The 16,637-nt window shown below is 37.9% G+C and overlaps 2 protein-coding genes across 2 annotated transcripts; one reads left to right on the forward strand and one right to left on the reverse strand.

Moving 5' to 3' along the window:
- The first annotated feature begins 2,506 nt into the window (after positions 1–2,506).
- Positions 2,507–3,844, forward strand: bug (thioredoxin domain-containing protein bug). The gene is made up of 2 exons (XM_073989287.1): positions 2,507–2,712; positions 2,785–3,844. Exons 1-2 carry the CDS (start codon positions 2,676–2,678, stop codon positions 3,657–3,659), a joined length of 912 nt encoding a protein of 303 aa, XP_073845388.1. The 5' UTR covers positions 2,507–2,675; the 3' UTR covers positions 3,660–3,844.
- A 2,548-nt stretch (positions 3,845–6,392) lies between these two features.
- On the reverse strand, positions 6,393–12,551 carry LOC141405201 (tubulin beta-2 chain). The gene is made up of 2 exons (XM_073989289.1): positions 7,589–12,551; positions 6,393–7,530 (listed from the first exon to the last, which is right to left on the reverse strand). The coding sequence occupies exons 1-2, from the start codon at positions 7,979–7,981 to the stop codon at positions 6,583–6,585; spliced, it is 1,341 nt and encodes a 446-aa protein (XP_073845390.1). The 5' UTR covers positions 7,982–12,551; the 3' UTR covers positions 6,393–6,582.
- Positions 12,552–16,637: the final 4,086 nt, after the last annotated feature.

A 16,637-nucleotide genomic window follows, 5' to 3' on the forward strand; every position in this document is an offset into this window, starting at 1 on the left:
ATGAATATTAACAATGAAAATTATCCTTTTGAGGTCAAACCACAAAAAAAAACTCGAACAAAATAAACGAAAGTCCATTAAAATGCATCACAGTTTTTGTGGGTATGCCTTCGGACTTAATGACAATAAGACGATATGACACCAGCATGCATATTCATATAATAAAAAGAAACCCACAGAATATTCACTTTGAGTGGGCTAAAGTGTTATGTCAAAGATGATATTCGACAATCAAGTTGTCTGTGCCGACGACATGATTAAAAAGGATAGAGGATTAATATTTAAATTCAAAATGACTGATACGATAAATATTTATGTGTTTTATATGGAAACACCTGTCGATGATCCATGTATTAAGAGGAACGTTCATTTAAATGGTGCTAAGACAATATTTACACGTATTAAAAATAAAGAGAAACTTTCCTAACATATGTAGGTGACTCTGTATTTGTTCCTTAAGTCGAACCAAGGATAGATTTCCACCTTTGAAAAGTGACATTTTGCATTAACTGGCCTTATTTAGTTTCAATTCCTTATTTTAATATTTCCTTAATATAATTATTATTATTATTAGCTTTGTTCTTGGAAAGCACTCCTTAACCTCAAAAAGTAGTAAAACTTGAAGCAAAATTTAAGAGAGAGCATGCCAAAATGGCTTACTCTTTTTCTACTTTTTGCTCAAAAAATTTCGTGTAAAAAGTGGAATATCTGTCAAACTGCTGCTTTGACATTTATTGGACAGCTAAGGCAGAAGAAAAAAACGCGCACAGCCAAAGCAAAATGAAAAGAGGTTTTATATTTGTTTTTATACCCTCCACCATAGGATGGGGGTATATTAAGTTTGTCACTACGTTTGTAACTACTCGAAATAATCATTGTATATATATTCTTGATCAGCGTGCAATTCTACATCGATATAGCCATGTCCGTCCGTCTGTCCGTCTGTCCGTCTGTCCGTCTGTGGAAATCACTCTAGCGTCCGAACGGATTGACGTAGGTTGATGAAATTTTGGGAAAATATGTTATATTTACGTAGGACTTTTGGTATTGAAAGCGGGCTATGTAGGTCCACGCCTTCGTATAGCCCCCATACAAAATGACGCGTGACGCGTCGTCGTTTTAAGGAATTTTTAAGATATTGGGCCCATTTTACCACCGAATTGGTTGTAATTTGGTACTTTGTGTCTCCAGAGGCCAAAAAAATATTTCTACCAAAGTTGGGTTATATAGGTCCACGTTTTGGTATAGCCCCCATATAAGGCCCCATATAAAGTACGCGTCATTTTAACATATTTTGAATGTATTAGACCCATTTGACCACAGAATTGGTTGTAATTTGGTATTTTGTGTCTTCAGAGGCCAGAAAACATTGTTACCAAAGTTGGGTTATATAGGTCCAAGTTTTGGTATAGTCCCCACATAAGACCCCTTATAAAGGACGCGTCATTTTAATATATTTTGAATGTATTAGACCCATTTGACCAAAGAATCGGTTGCAACTTTGTATTTTGTGTTTCCAGAGGCTAAGAAACATTTCTACCATAAAATGTTTATATAGGTCCACGTGTTGATATAGCCCCCATAATACAAATCTCCCGATTTTCGATATTTTGAACGTTTTAGCCTCATTATCACACCGATATGGCTGAAATTTGGTATTTAGTCTTCTTTAGGCGTATAAAACTTTACCCCAGAAATTTGTAGGTATAGGTCCACGCCATCATATAGCCCCCATAGAACGGTACCTTCCGAATTTCGGTATTTTGAAGGTAGTGGCCACATTAATCCACCGAAACGGCTGAAATTTGTGGTGGAGGGTATAAAAAGTTCGGCCCGACCGAACTTAACACTTTTCTTACTTGTTTTTTTTTCAAGGCATATTTATATAAGGTAGAAGTAGCAATCAGCTGTATTCTTAGTCCCAATTTACATTAGGCGAGTTTACTTGCGGCAATTGTCAGTTTGATGGAGAGAGAGGTGAGGTATATGGTAACCCTTTGCCTCTCAACACCCTCTCTCACCCACAAACTGACAATTGCCGCAAGTAAACTCGCCTAATGTAAATTGGGACTTACTTTTTTGTAAATTTAGTTTTCAAAATGCAATAGGGTCTACTCATGAAGTTTGAAATTTCGAAATTTGCTACCATAAAATACTGCTTTTCATCCTAAACGTGTAATAATAATGCCCTACCACAGTTCTGAATGCTTTATATTTATTTTTTGATTCAAATTTGTTTTATTTTAGAGGTTTTTCAACATGTATTTATGTTTTTCCTCAGAAAATTTTTGGAACGACCCTATTATTCAATATTTTCTTTGACAATTAATTTTCAATAACAACAATGTTGTTTTTGTAAATTTGTTAGTTGTTGTAATACATGCATATACCTTATATAAGTTTGTCTTGGTTTTTTCTTTGCTGTTTCATCTTCTTCTGTTGGCAACACTAATTTCATGTTATGTGATTTGCTCTCGTTAAGATTTTTAGATCCCTTGTCCGAATTACAGATCCCTTGTGTTAGCACATTCTGACGTTTTGTTTGTGCACAACTTTTATTGGCCATTTCTTTTTGTCTTATTCGCATCGTTTGGAATTTTATTTATTCGTTCAGCTTTTTGACCTCCTCCTGGCATTCATTCATTTTCAGTGGGGCACTTTTGAGCGAAATAAATATGAAAATTAATATTTTATTTATATTTCTAATTGTTGGTAAGTACATCAAATGCTAATCTATAACCATCTCCAATTCACCCCCTTATTTCCATCTCTCCACACCAACAGGTCTTTGTGCAACAACATGTACGGCCAAAAAACACTTCCTATTCTCGTTCTATAAACTTTTCGATTTTCTGCAAAAAGACAATGGAAACAATGCCACCAACACCACCAAGTCGATAGAAGAAATGACAGTTGATGAGTTGGGAGTGTCGCGAGGAAAATGCCTTTACGACTTCATATCATTTGTGGGCTATGAAGATTTGCAGCTTTGCTTTCCAGACGATGAATACATTTTACATTTACTACCCTCACCCTTGGCCACAGAGACACCACGCAAGCCACCAGTTATGGTAAAATGCCTGACCGAACATCCCCTAATTGTCAACGGCACCAATGAAATCCGAATTATGAATTCGGTGCAAGAAATTGTGGATTTACTCAAACCTGTTGGTAACAATACAAAGCGCTATCAGCCGGGAAGCTGTGTGGTGATATTTTTCTACACTCCATCATGCTTAGGTTGTTCTCTCGTTGCTGGGCCGATTGTAGAGCTACCATATGCCTTTAAAACCATACCGGTTGCAGCAATTGATGCCTATAAATTCCCCAGTTTCAATACAGAATTTGGCATTGTTGCTTTGCCCACCATTATGCTGTTCCACCAAGGTCGTCCCGTGGTAAAATATCGTGCCCAAGGGAATTTCAATACTTTTGTAACACGCCACACAGGCTTAAAACCTGCTGAAGTGCCCAAAGAGTTGCCTCCATCCCCATTGGTTATTTCGGCAGACAATAGCACGGATTATGTTTTGGTTCTGGCTTGGTTGTTTATACTCACGTGTGCCGGATATTATTTTTCTCAATCACGGTTTTGTAAACAAATTGTAGAAATGATAAAACGAAATTGGCGTGAATCGGAAGAATTGGAACACAATTGATAACAAGTTGCTGCCCTTGAAGATAATTACTGAAAATTATGTTTAGTTTTTAGCTTAATTTATAAGTTATTGGGTTAAGAGATGGAGGGACAAACACGCAGATGTGTTTTTTTATTTGTTTTAGTTTATTTATGTTCCTAGACTACAACTACTAATACTTTTTTAATAAATGAATTTAAATTGAATATTTTTTGAATTATGGTCTTCTAAGAGACCTTCTAGGAGAAGACTTTGGCGGTTATCATGAACGGCAATTCCCCGTGAATTTTTCCACTTTCTCCCTTAAGTTGCAACGGCGGAAAGACAAAACTCACGGGGAAATTTCATTCATGATAACCCCCTTTATGTTCTTCTAGAAGAAGACTCTGTCCGCTTCTTTAAGAAGGCTTGTGGTTCACTTGGAGAAGACTCTGTGGTTCACTTGGAGAAGACTCTGTGGTCTTCTAGGAGAAGACTCAGTGCTCTTCTTTAAGAAAAACTTGTGGTCTTCTACAAAAAGACCTTGTGATCGTTTATAAGAAGAGCTTGTGGTCTTCTATTAGAAGACCTATAGAAAGGATCTATAGAAGCACCCTTTCATTCAGAAAGGATCTATAGAAGCACCCTTTCATTCAGAAAGGATCTATAGAAGCACCCTTTCATTCGGAAAGGATCTATAGAAGCACCCTTTCATTCAGAAAGGATCTATAGAAGCACCCTTTCATTCAGAAAGGATCTATAGAAGCACCCTTTCATTCAGAAAGGATCTATAGAAGCACCCTTTCATTCAGAAAGGATCTATAGAAGCACCCTTTCATTCAGAAAGGATCTATAGAAGCACCCTTTCATTCAGAAAGGATCTATAGAAGCACCCTTTCATTCAGAAAGGATCTATAGAAGCACCCTTTCATTCAGAAAGGATCTATAGAAGCACCCTTTCATTCAGAAAGGATCTATAGAAGCACCCTTTCATTCAGAAAGGATCTATAGAAGCACCCTTTCATTCAGAAAGGATCTATAGAAGCACCCTTTCATTCAGAAAGGATCTATAGAAGCACCCTTTCATTCAGAAAGGATCTATAGAAGCACCCTTTCATTCAGAAAGGATCTATAGAAGCACCCTTTCATTCAGAAAGGATCTATAGAAGCACCCTTTCATTCAGAAAGGATCTATAGAAGCACCCTTTCATTCAGAAAGGATCTATAGAAGCACCCTTTCATTCAGAAAGGATCTATAGAAGCACCCTTTCATTCAGAAAGGATCTATAGAAGCACCCTTTCATTCAGAAAGGATCTATAGAAGCACCCTTTCATTCAGAAAGGATCTATAGAAGCACCCTTTCATTCAGAAAGGATCTATAGAAGCACCCTTTCATTCAGAAAGGATCTATAGAAGCACCCTTTCATTCAGAAAGGATCTATAGAAGCATCCTTTCCTTCAGAAAGGATCTATAGAAGCACCCTTTCATTCAGAAAGGATCTATAGAAGCACCCTTTCATTCAGAAAGGATCTATAGAAGCACCCTTTCATTCAGAAAGGTTCTATAGAAGCACCCTTTCATTCAGAAAGGATCTATAGAAGCACCCTTTCATTCAGAAAGGATCTATAGAAGCACCCTTTCCTTCAGAAAGGATCTATAGAAGCACCCTTTCATTCAGAAAGGATCTATAGAAGCACCCTTTCATTCAGAAAGGATCTATAGAAGCACCCTTTCATTCAGAAAGGATCTATAGAAGCACCCTTTCATTCAGAAAGGATCTATAGAAGCACCCTTTCATTCAGAAAGGATCTATATAAGCACCCTTTCATTCAGAAAGGATCTATAGAAGCACCCTTTCATTCAGAAAGGATCTATAGAAGCACCCTTTCATTCAGAAAGGATCTATAGAAGCACCCTTTCATTCAGAAAGGATCTATAGAAGCACCCTTTCATTCAGAAAGGATCTATAGAAGCACCCTTTCATTCAGAAAGGATCTATAGAAGCACCCTTTCATTCAGAAAGGATCTATAGAAGCACCCTTTCATTCAGAAAGGATCTATAGAAGCACCCTTTCATTCAGAAAGGATCTATAGAAGCACCCTTTCAACAGAAAGGATCTATAGAAGCACCCTTTCATTCAGAAAGGATCTATAGAAGCACCCTTTCATTCAGAAAGGATCTATAGAAGCACCCTTTCATTCAGAAAGGATCTATAGAAGCACCCTTTCATTCAGAAAGGATCTATAGAAGCACCCTTTCATTCAGAAAGTATCGATAGAAGCACCCTTTCTTTCAGAAAGTGTCAATAGAAGCACCCTTTCTTTCAGAAAGAGTCAATAGAAGAACACTTTTTTCAAAATGTGTCAATAGAAGCACCCTTTTATTCAGAAAGTGTCAATAGAAGCACCTTCACTTTCAGAAAAAGTCAATAGAAGCGCCCTTTCGTTCAGAAAAGGTCAATAGAAGTACCCTTTATTTCAGAAATGGTCAATAGAAGCACCCTTTATTTCAGAAATGGTCAATAGAATACCCTTTCTCTCAGAAGGGGTCAATGGAAGCACCCTTTCTTTCAGAAAGGTTCTATAGAAACATCCGTTTTTTTCAGAGAAGTACCCTTTGTTGTCTTCTAGAAGACAACTTTGAGCTCTTCTTTTAGAAGACCCTGTGGTCTTCTGGGAGAAAGTCTTGAGATTGACCTTGTGGTCGCGAACATCTTGTGAAAGACCTCTTATCCCTTTCCATTTTGCCTATGGAAAATAACTCCATAATACATTTCAGTTAAAATTTTGTAATTTATTTCGAAAAATCGTATTGTTCCTGGACAAAATTATGCAAAAATGCTATGACACCTAATCATAGAAGGAAAACTAATACTAAAATAGAAAACTTAGAAAAAAAGAGAAGGAAACATTTGTAAGAGATACTATAGATTTTCAGGACATCAACTATCCACATACAACTACTACTCATCTCCACCGCCCTCTTCGTCTTCATCAAATTCACCCTCTTCATCGGCTGTTGCCTCTTGATACTGTTGATATTCCGATACGAGATCATTCATGTTGCTTTCCGCCTCGGTGAATTCCATTTCATCCATACCCTCACCAGTATACCAATGCAAGAAAGCCTTACGCCGAAACATGGCTGTGAATTGTTCTGACACCCGTTTGAATAGTTCCTGAATTGCCGTAGAATTGCCAATAAAGGTGGCCGACATTTTCAAGCCTCTCGGTGGTATATCACACACTGCCGTCTTGCAGTTGTTTGGTATCCATTCGACAAAGAAGCTGCTATTTTTATTTTGGATATTTAGCATTTGTTCATCCACCTCCTTCATGGACATGCGACCACGAAATATGGCAGCCACAGTGAGATAACGGCCATGTCGAGGATCACAGGCAGCCATCATGTTTTTGGCATCAAACATTTGCTGCGTCAATTCGGGAACTGTTAGAGCCCTATATTGCTGGGAGCCTCTTGAGGTTAGGGGAGCAAATCCAGGCATAAAGAAATGTAGCCGAGGAAATGGTACCATATTTACGGCTAGTTTACGTAAATCTGCATTCAATTGGCCAGGGAAACGTAGGCAGGTTGTTACTCCGGACATTGTGGCCGATACCAAATGATTTAGATCGCCATAGGTGGGGGTGGTTAACTTTAGGGTGCGAAAGCATATATCATAAAGGGCTTCATTGTCTATGCAATATGTTTCATCTGTGTTTTCGACCAATTGATGGACACTCAAGGTGGCATTGTAGGGTTCCACAACGGTATCTGAGACCTTGGGGGAGGGTACAACGGAAAATGTGTTCATAATGCGATCAGGGTATTCTTCGCGAATTTTCGATATCAGCAGGGTGCCCATGCCGGATCCTGTGCCACCACCCAGTGAGTGGGTTAATTGGAAACCCTAAGGAAAAGACATTTTAAGGAATAATTCTTTTTATTAGAGACTTTTTCAAACTTACCTGCAAACAATCACATCCTTCTGACTCCTTGCGCACCACATCCAACACCGAATCCACCAACTCTGCTCCCTCCGTGTAATGTCCCTTGGCCCAGTTGTTACCGGCTCCCGATTGCCCAAAAACAAAATTATCTGGTCTAAAGATTTGACCAAAGGCGCCCGATCTCACCGAATCCATTGTGCCCGGTTCCAGGTCCACCAATATGGCCCGAGGTACATATTTTGCTCCTGTCGCTTCATTATAATAGACATTAATGCGTTCCAGTTGCAGATCGCTATCACCATAATACGTCCCCGTGGCATCTATGCAATGTTCATCCGATATAACCTCCCAGAATTTTCCACCAATTTGATTGCCACATTGGCCGGCTTGTATGTGGACAATTTCACGCATTTTTTCAAGAAGATTTGTTTAATTTGACCGTTGGAAATATTCAAGAAAAAAATGCAAATGGTTCTGCTAAAAAAATCCTGCCTTTCCGATATTTGAAAAAAATTCTTTTGTAGAAAATTTTTTCTTGAATTACAAAATTTTCAATGAATGTTTGTGATTTTGAAAAAAATGCTGCTGGGTTTTTTAAGAAAACTATGGAATTTTGTAGAGTATTTTTAACGGCAAGTGGGAGGAAAGTTGTCAGGTATTTGCAGATACTTACTGAAAAAGACGGAAGCCGAAAATCAGAAGGCATAAAGGTCTTTTTTAATGTAAAAGGTATTCGCATAGCAGAAAGGAGGTATTCGTATGGAAAGTTTCCTTGTTGAAGTTCAGAAGGACTAGTTGTTAATCTAGAAGAAGTCTTTCGCATAGAAGTCCCGATAGCCTTCGCAAAGAAGACCGGAAGGATGAATTTATGCAGAAGACGTGAATGTGTTTTTATTGAAGTCGAGAAATTTTTGATATAGAAAACTAGGAAATCATACTTAGGAAGACGAGAAAGCCTTATTTTAGATGCGGAAAAAATTCTTCGTGCTGAACACGAGGAGATCTTCTTGTAGAAGAAAAATTGATATTCTTGTTGAAAACAAAAAAAAATCGTCGTGCAGAACCGAAAGAAGTGTTCTAGTAGGTCTTCTTGTAGCAGATGATTAGGTCTTTTTGCAGAATCGAGAGAGAATTATTATAGAACTGGAGAAGTTGTTTTTAAAGGAGATCAGGAGGTCTTCACATGGAAAACCACACGTCTTTCTAATAGAAAATAAAAGGTATTTTTATGGGAAATCGAAAAAGCAAAGAATGCGACTAGGTCTTCAACCCACAACATTTTCAAAACGATCCAAGATTGCGCTCAAAGTCCCACGGAAGCTCCAAATACATCTAAGTGCACATTTAAGCGTAAATTTTTAGACCTGTATGGGGATATAATTAACAGGGAACCTATTTATTCGACTTCAGATCCCATCAAACCTATGCTTCTACGTAGGTTTCTATGCTACAACAACTTCAGATCCATTCAAAGCAGTGTACAAAAATGAATGCTCACTGTAGGATTTATAGAGCATTTGGGCCATTGGATCTGGAATTATGGACTTGCCCACGAAAAAAGTTATATCCTTGTAATCAGGATCACAATCACTACCTTCGGTAAAAATTCGAAAATGATACTCGAATAGTTCCTAAACTTCACCTACGCAAAAATGTTGAACTTTTGTGAGGGAGATACCCGAAAGAGTTAATGGCCGATATGGTTATTATATTGTACGGACAATTTAGTTGCTCACTGTAGGGCATGGTACAAATACACAGGTAGCCGCATCGGCAATTGTTGGTAACATAAGATGCCAAAATTTGACATCAATTCAATGCAGTTGACACATTATGTTACCATCAGCTGGCATGATAATGCTACCTGTATTATTGTACCATGCTGTAGGGGTTTTTTTTATAGATTTTGGTCCCTTTTAAAAACTTCAAAGAATTTTTCGAAAAGACCTTAAACTGCACTTAATAACAAATAGTGAACTTCTCCTTCAAAACTTTTCTCGAACGGACCTTAAACTGCACTTAATCAAAAATAGTCAATTTTTGTGGGGGTGGTACCCGAAGGAGCGGACCGATCCGATCTTGGCCTAAGTAAAAAAAACCATTACGATGTACAGAGATTAGACCAAATCGGGTACTGAATTCGAGTGTTATCGTGGACATCGGTTTTTTTTTAGTTTCTCACTGTAGGATTTGTTTTACAGCTTTCGGACAATTATTTGAGGAAGTATGGACATGCCCAGGAACATAATTATATCGTTGTAATCGGGACCACAAGGACTACTTTCAGTAAAAATTTCAACAAGATCCTTGAACTGTCTTTAAACTGCACTTAATAAAAAATAGTGAATTTTTGTGGGGGTGGTACTCGAAGGAGCGGAAAGATAAAGACCATCTATGAACGTGACCTTAGTTTGGAAAAAAAAATATTACGATGTACAAAGTTTATATCAAATCGGGCACTCAATTTGAGAGTTATTGTGGTCATCAGTAATTTTAGTTGATGGCCGGCCACAGGGTTTTTTTAAGCTTTTCGGTAATTATTGCAGGAAGTATGGACTTGCCACGGAAAAAAATAGATCACTGTAATCAGGACTATAGGACTACCTTCGGCAAAAATTTTAAAACGTTCTCAAACAGTGCTTCATCAAAAAATGTTGAACTTTTGTGAGGGAAGGTACCCGAAAGAGTTCAGAAATATTGTCCTTCTTGGAACTTGATTTAAGTTTGGGAGAAATATTGTCATTTACAACGTTTACTTCAAATCGGGTACTCAATTTAAGAGTTATTGTGGTCATAAGTCATTTTAGTTTGTGACCGCAGGGTTTTTAAAGCTTTTGCGAAATTTTGTATGGAAGTATGGACTTGCTACGGAAAACAATTATGTCATTGTAATCAGGACTACCTTAGATAAAGGTTTTAAAAACGATTCTCGAAACAGACCACAATAACCCCAAAATGTTAAACTCTAGACGGGGGGTTGACCAAAGCAGCGGACCGATATAGACCATTTCTGTTTGGGGGCAGGGGTTTTAAGCTTTGCGTTAAGTGAGGATATTTTCTTTCGAACCTCCTCATAAACTTTAGGTTTTTCCGAATTAATTTGAATTCCCTATCGGTGATTAGTTTGGGATCTTTGTTGACATATCGCTTGCAATACGAGATCGCAAAACGATAGTCTTTTCTGTCCATTGCTTCTTTGCTTGCGCTTTTTGAAGTTGAAGGTTTTTGTGGCTCATCCATGTTGTCCATGGTGGCGTCACACTCTCCGACAACTTCATCCACCGCAGTTTGCCTAAGAAGCAATGGTAACTTTTCTCCACCTGAACAGTTTGAAGGTGTGACCTTGTCAGGCAGAAGTGGCGACTCAACTTGACCGGTGGAGGGAATAATGGTGGTTTCCATTATTTTTTCCTCATTGGTTAATGTTGAATCGTTTACATCATCGACCTGTTCGCCATCCAAAATTGCTAGTGGGAGACAGTTTTCCTCAATTTTAGACAAAAGGACCCTACTTTGTCTGTTTAGACTATCGTTTATGATGTCTAAACTCGGGCTGTCGACCTCGCCCCTAGTTGGGGCACCACGCGAAGTGGAAGGGGAAATTGAGAGAGAATTGTCCGTGTCCATGTTCCTAATCGTCAACAAGAGGGAGGTATTTGCGCTTGTGAAAGTGAAGACTGAGGGTGCCAAAGCATCCACACCAACATCAGTCGGAGTTTTTGGTTTTTTGAGAGTTTTTAATTCGAGTATCCATATGTTATTGAGTTAAAGGGAAGGTCAGGAGGTCAACCGTGGCATAGCCTCTTTACCACGGCAAGGTCTTAACAGAAAAAAACAAGTTCGATACTCGTTGATTCGCCCATGTATCAACGAGGCTACGTTCAAATACAGTTTATAGGTACCCCACTGCAAACCTTGAGAAACACCGATAGGCACGAGTATTACGCATAACACCCCGGTGTTGGGGGATCTCTAATGGGTAGGAGGTCGCTACCTGGATAACCTTTGGTGATACACATTATAGGCACGTGAAAATTTTGCGCCACAAAAGGGACATGAAGATTTTTGATCTTCAGGAACATGGGTGTTGTGTATTTATATTGAAACAATGAGCACGCGTTTGATAATGTTTAAATAATAATGCTTTATTTAATTAAATATATAACAAAGATGAATATAAAATCGAATAAGAAATGGAGTCGAACGTTTTGATCTGTTTGATGGTTGAAATCGAAGTGAACAAGTTAATAATAACTACATAGTAAGTAAAATGGCTGTTACTAAAAATGTAGCGAATAGTTAATTAGTACAAAAGATACATTGATAGAATAGAAAAAGCATAACATAGCATCAGTGTTGCCATGTGTATGAAATATACTATTGAAATTCACCACAATGGGTATTTCTTAAGTGGCGTTTTAACATTTTCGTATTATTGAAAATTTTATCGCACTGGGGACAAGGTCTGGCAATTTCCGTGTCATCTTCTAAAGAGTTGCTGCACTTGCCCTCTTCAATGGTTTCATTTTCACTGAAATCGGTATCGTCAGAAGAATGACTGGAAGAATTATCCTCCTCATCCTTGTTAAAAGTAGGCATTATATTAGGCTCAATTTTTATGTCCTCTGCATCACTTCCATTTTCAATTCAATTCAATTTATTTTCATAAATGGGAACCTAGCCCATAGGGCCAAGAGCGGTTCCAAAAGCTACAAAACATACACTACTCCAAAAGCTTAAATCTAACAATACATTAAATTTAATAGTCTTAAAATTCATTAACAGGATGTAATTAAAGAAAATATGAAGATCTGTTTAGTAAATCAGCTAAGCAATATTAGAAATAAGGAACATAAACAATCATAACAAAAATTTGTACTAGTCGAAAAATTATTAATCTTCAAAATCACTCCGATTGAAATATTCAAATAACTTCATTTTATAACGGATTAAGGAGCCACTGAATGTCTTAAGATCTTGCGGTAAACCATTGAACACACGGGCAACCCAAAAAAGGGGTCAAACGCGGTATATGAATTTGTTTATTCCTCTCCGATCTACTAAAAACAAATAACTCTAAAACAGAGGAAGGTTCTTGGATTTGTATCACCTTAAAGAAAAACAACATGCACCTAAAATTCAGAAAAGCATCAAACGAGAGAGAGATCTATAGAACCCTGAAATGAATAGTCAATAAAATTTTTGCTCTGTTCGGGAAAAATAATTATTATTGAAATTTGACAATTTTCGTTGATGCAGGCTGCCATTGCTTGTGAAGTTTTCTAACTGGAGATAAACTGTGGTGTTTTGCTTGGAGTCGTAAGTTATCTTGCTGTTTATACAGTTTAACTCTCCATCGTTGTTGCTGTTTTGTTTTGGCGCTCTGTCCTGCATATTTGATTATTACATCAACTTTAAGCATGCCGTCTCAATGTGTGTGCAATGTCTGCAATAAACATATTGCTAAAACACAATACAAGATTGGATGTACTGGCTGTGTAAATTATTTTCATCTGGACTGTGCTGGAATTTCTGAGGTTGAGGCGAAAACAAACAAGGCTCTTAGATATACCTGTGCCCGTTGTTCCCATGCTGCTGATGGCCGGGGTGGTAATGGTACGGTTGACTATGGTGATAGTTGTGGTTCTGATCTGAATTGTGCTGCTGCTGATAGTGATGACAATGTTGTCCCAGATAACACTGATGCCTTGCGTCAGTTGCGGATTGATCTTATGTCTTCTATGAAGCAACAAATGGATGCGTATACGAACAAATTGATGGAAGAATTTAATAGCAAGACTGAGGCTTTTTTTTGATCGATATAGTGCACAAATTTCCGAAGTGAAAACTGATATTAGTCACCTCAAATCGACTATTAGTGATATGCAGCTTACTGTGGCTTCTGTTGAGAAGAGGTTGACGGAGAGAATTAAATCATTAGAATCATTTAATGCTGTGCTTCAACGAAGGCTAAATCGTGCAAACGTGATTATTAGGGGCTTGCCTGATAATACTAAAGACCTTAGTGGTCTTGTGGTTAAAGTAGCTGCGGCTTGTGATATGAATTTGACTCCAAGGGATTTGCACCATTGTTGCTATATATCTGAGCGGCGGGCAGTACTCGTAAAATTCAACTCAATTCAAATCCGAGATTCCCTGATGTATAAATTTGTGAAGAAGGGGCGAGTTCTTTTAAAGGATGTGATTGATGGTTGCCTAATAGAGTCCCGTGTCTACATAAACGATCATCTTATCAGATCGACTTCAAACCTGGTTTATACCTGCAGAGGTTTGCTCAGAAAGAAAGTTATCAAGAGGTTTAAGTTGATTAATAGTGATGAGCCTCAGGTTGAGGTTTTACTTCCTGATGGACGAAAGACTACTTTTGAGCAGCACGAATTTTTGCAGTTTGCTGAGCGTTCTCACTGTGATGTAAATGCTTCGTAATGATTTGTAGTTGGGTGCAGTTTATGCTTTTATCAGTATTTTGTTTATTTATTGGTATTAGTAGGTTTCTATTTTGATCTCATATTTCAATATAATTATTTTTTCTACAAAGTTTAATTTAACTAATTTCTGTGTTTTTACGGTTATATAAAAAAATCTTATTACAATTTTTTTTTAATTAATTGGTGATTAATCTCAAATGCATAGAGTTATTTTAACTATTCTCTTCCCCAGCCTCTTATTCGGGTTTGATGTCCCGTGATGTCAATTTGGGACCCATAATTAGTGATGCGCAATTTTTTAAGCATAAATTCTCTACCTGCAGTAGTAAGTTTACGTATGGCCACTTAAACTGTCAGAGTTTGCGCCCTTCAAGATACAATTGCAAAATTGATGAACTTAAATGCCTTTTAACTGGTAGTGGATTAGACATATTTGCCGTCACTGAATCTTGGCTCAGTTCTTCTGTCTCTTCGAAGGCATTATTGATACCTGGTTACAAATTTTTGCGTAGTGACCGGGTTGGTCGAGTTGGTGGCGGTGTATCTTTATATATTAATGACAAGATGTCATATAAGGTTGTTTTTCGCTCTGAAAATTACGGTGTATGTGAGTCTTTGTGTGTCGAGGTTCGTACCGGGACATCTGTTCTGCTTGTAGCTGTCGTCTACTTACCTTATGGAGATATTAATTCCTTTCACGATGTGCATGAGCGTATTTTTGACATGTATTCGAATGTTATTGTCCTGGGTGATTTTAATTGCAATATGTTCGGACTTGCCAGCTCCAATTCGTTTAGGAGTCTGTGTGGGTCACTTGGTTTGGCTATTGTCCATAATTTTCTCCCAACGCATTACGATGTCGCGCATGACTCCACATCATTGATAGACTTCTGCCTTGTTAGTCAGTCATTACATACTGATTTTTCTTCGCAGGGTCAATGTCCATGTATCTCCCATCATGCATTAATTTTTGGTCAAATTGGTCTTCCTGTTTATTTGAAAGAAAAGCACATTGAGTACAGAGACTATAAGAGAGCGGATTGGGTTGGTATTGGATATTTTTTATGTAATTATGACTTTAATCCTTTATACCAAACTAGTGATGTTGATGTGCAGTTGGCCATATTTAATTCCTTGTTTGTGGAATTATTTTCTTTTGTCCCGGTGGTAACTCGATATATAAACCCAAGAAGTGACAGCTGGTTGAACTCTGACATAGTGAAATCGGCTCGTACGCTAAGAAATCTAGCCTATTCAGAGTGGCGTAGACGACCTACCGAGAATAACAGGCGTATATATTGCTTATATAGAAACCGTTGTAAGGCGGTTTTGCGCAGGGAAAAAAGAAAGTATTTTAATCATTTATTTGGTTCCATGAATAATACTCAACTTTGGAAATCCCTTAGATCTTTTGGCTGTCTGGATAGTGATGATGAGGTGTTTAATATTGATGTCAATGCTGTTAATAATTATTTCCCCAGCAAAATAAATTGGAAGTAGTGCAATGTGGACTAGTTATGTCACGGCATGTTTTGATGCAGTTCAAACGGAGTCGTGAAAAAGGCACTCCAGTCCTCACATTTTAACTGCATTTGGATGCAATCCAAAGAATCACATCCACTTGTCACATTTTAACAACATCCGGATGCAGTTCAGCGGAGTCGTGAAAAAGGCACTCCAATTCCTCACAATTTAACAGCATCCGGATGCAGTCCAAACGGAGTCGTGAAAAAGGCACTCCGTTCGCTACATATTATTACCAGTTGTTAGAGATCCCTACATGTACATAAATCAGTTTGTACATCTCTACAGGCAGCGACATAAATTTTCTAATAAGAGATAAGCGTGTTAATATTTTCAATCATTTGTTAATACAAACTGAATAATATTTCATTTGTGAACATTTTTCCGGTAACTCAAGAGAAGAAAATTTCCGAATGGAGTGCTGTTGGAGTACATGTCGAAATCTTAACTGGTGATGGGAAGACAACCCATTTAGCAAATGAAACAAAAACTGTTCAGCTTGGAACAAATGGAGAGCGGAGGAAACACGCATGTTTGCGATTGAATTCAATGGAGAATTTTCATAATTTGTGTTAATGTAATAAAGTTCTTAATATTTTTGTTTTACACAAATAATGCATTTTATTTGTTCTGGCATATTTTGTAATGGCTTGCACAATTTCCGCAGAATGCCTGTATCAAAACACGTGCTTTGGACTGCCTGCTATTCTACCCCAAAGGGTTAGTTAAAATGCAATGCCAAAGGGTCAGTTAAAATGCAGTGCCAGAGGGTCAGTTAAAATGCAGTGCCAAAGGGTCAGTTAAAATGCAGTGCAATGGAGTGCCTCTTTCCGTAGTCACGCTCTTGTAAAAATCATGAGTGAAAATGCATAATTTGATGCACTTCCAGATCACTTGTACATATCATTTAACTGCCTCTTTGGAGGCAAACATTTTGCTGGGTCGTCAATACTGACAGTTCGTTTGTTGGTGCAGATGCGGAACGTAGAGCGGATGACAGGCGGTTGGATTTATTCCGATTTAACTGTGTATTTATGGAGGATATTGTAAATGCTGTCCGTAGGGTAAAATCTGGTGCTGTAGGAATTGATGGG

Source organism: Musca autumnalis, unplaced genomic scaffold (assembly GCF_047663935.1).
Source record: "Musca autumnalis isolate F117 unplaced genomic scaffold, ASM4766393v1 scaffold_5, whole genome shotgun sequence".
In the NCBI taxonomy this organism is placed as follows: Eukaryota; Metazoa; Arthropoda; class Insecta; order Diptera; family Muscidae; genus Musca; species Musca autumnalis.

What these genes read in the sequence shown, in the direction of transcription:
- bug (XM_073989287.1), top strand. Translation starts at nt 2,676, where the DNA reads ATGAAAATTAATATTTTATTTATATTTCTAATTGTTG. An exon ending in ATTTATATTTCTAATTGTTG is followed by an intron (nt 2,713 to 2,784) that starts GTAAGTACATCA and finishes CCACACCAACAG; the next exon opens with GTCTTTGTGCAACAACATGT.
- LOC141405201 (XM_073989289.1), bottom strand. Translation starts at nt 7,981, where the DNA reads ATGCGTGAAATTGTCCACATACAAGCCGGCCAATGTGGCAATCAAATT. An exon ending in AAGGATGTGATTGTTTGCAG is followed by an intron (nt 7,531 to 7,588) that starts GTAAGTTTGAAA and finishes TCTTTTCCTTAG; the next exon opens with GGTTTCCAATTAACCCACTC.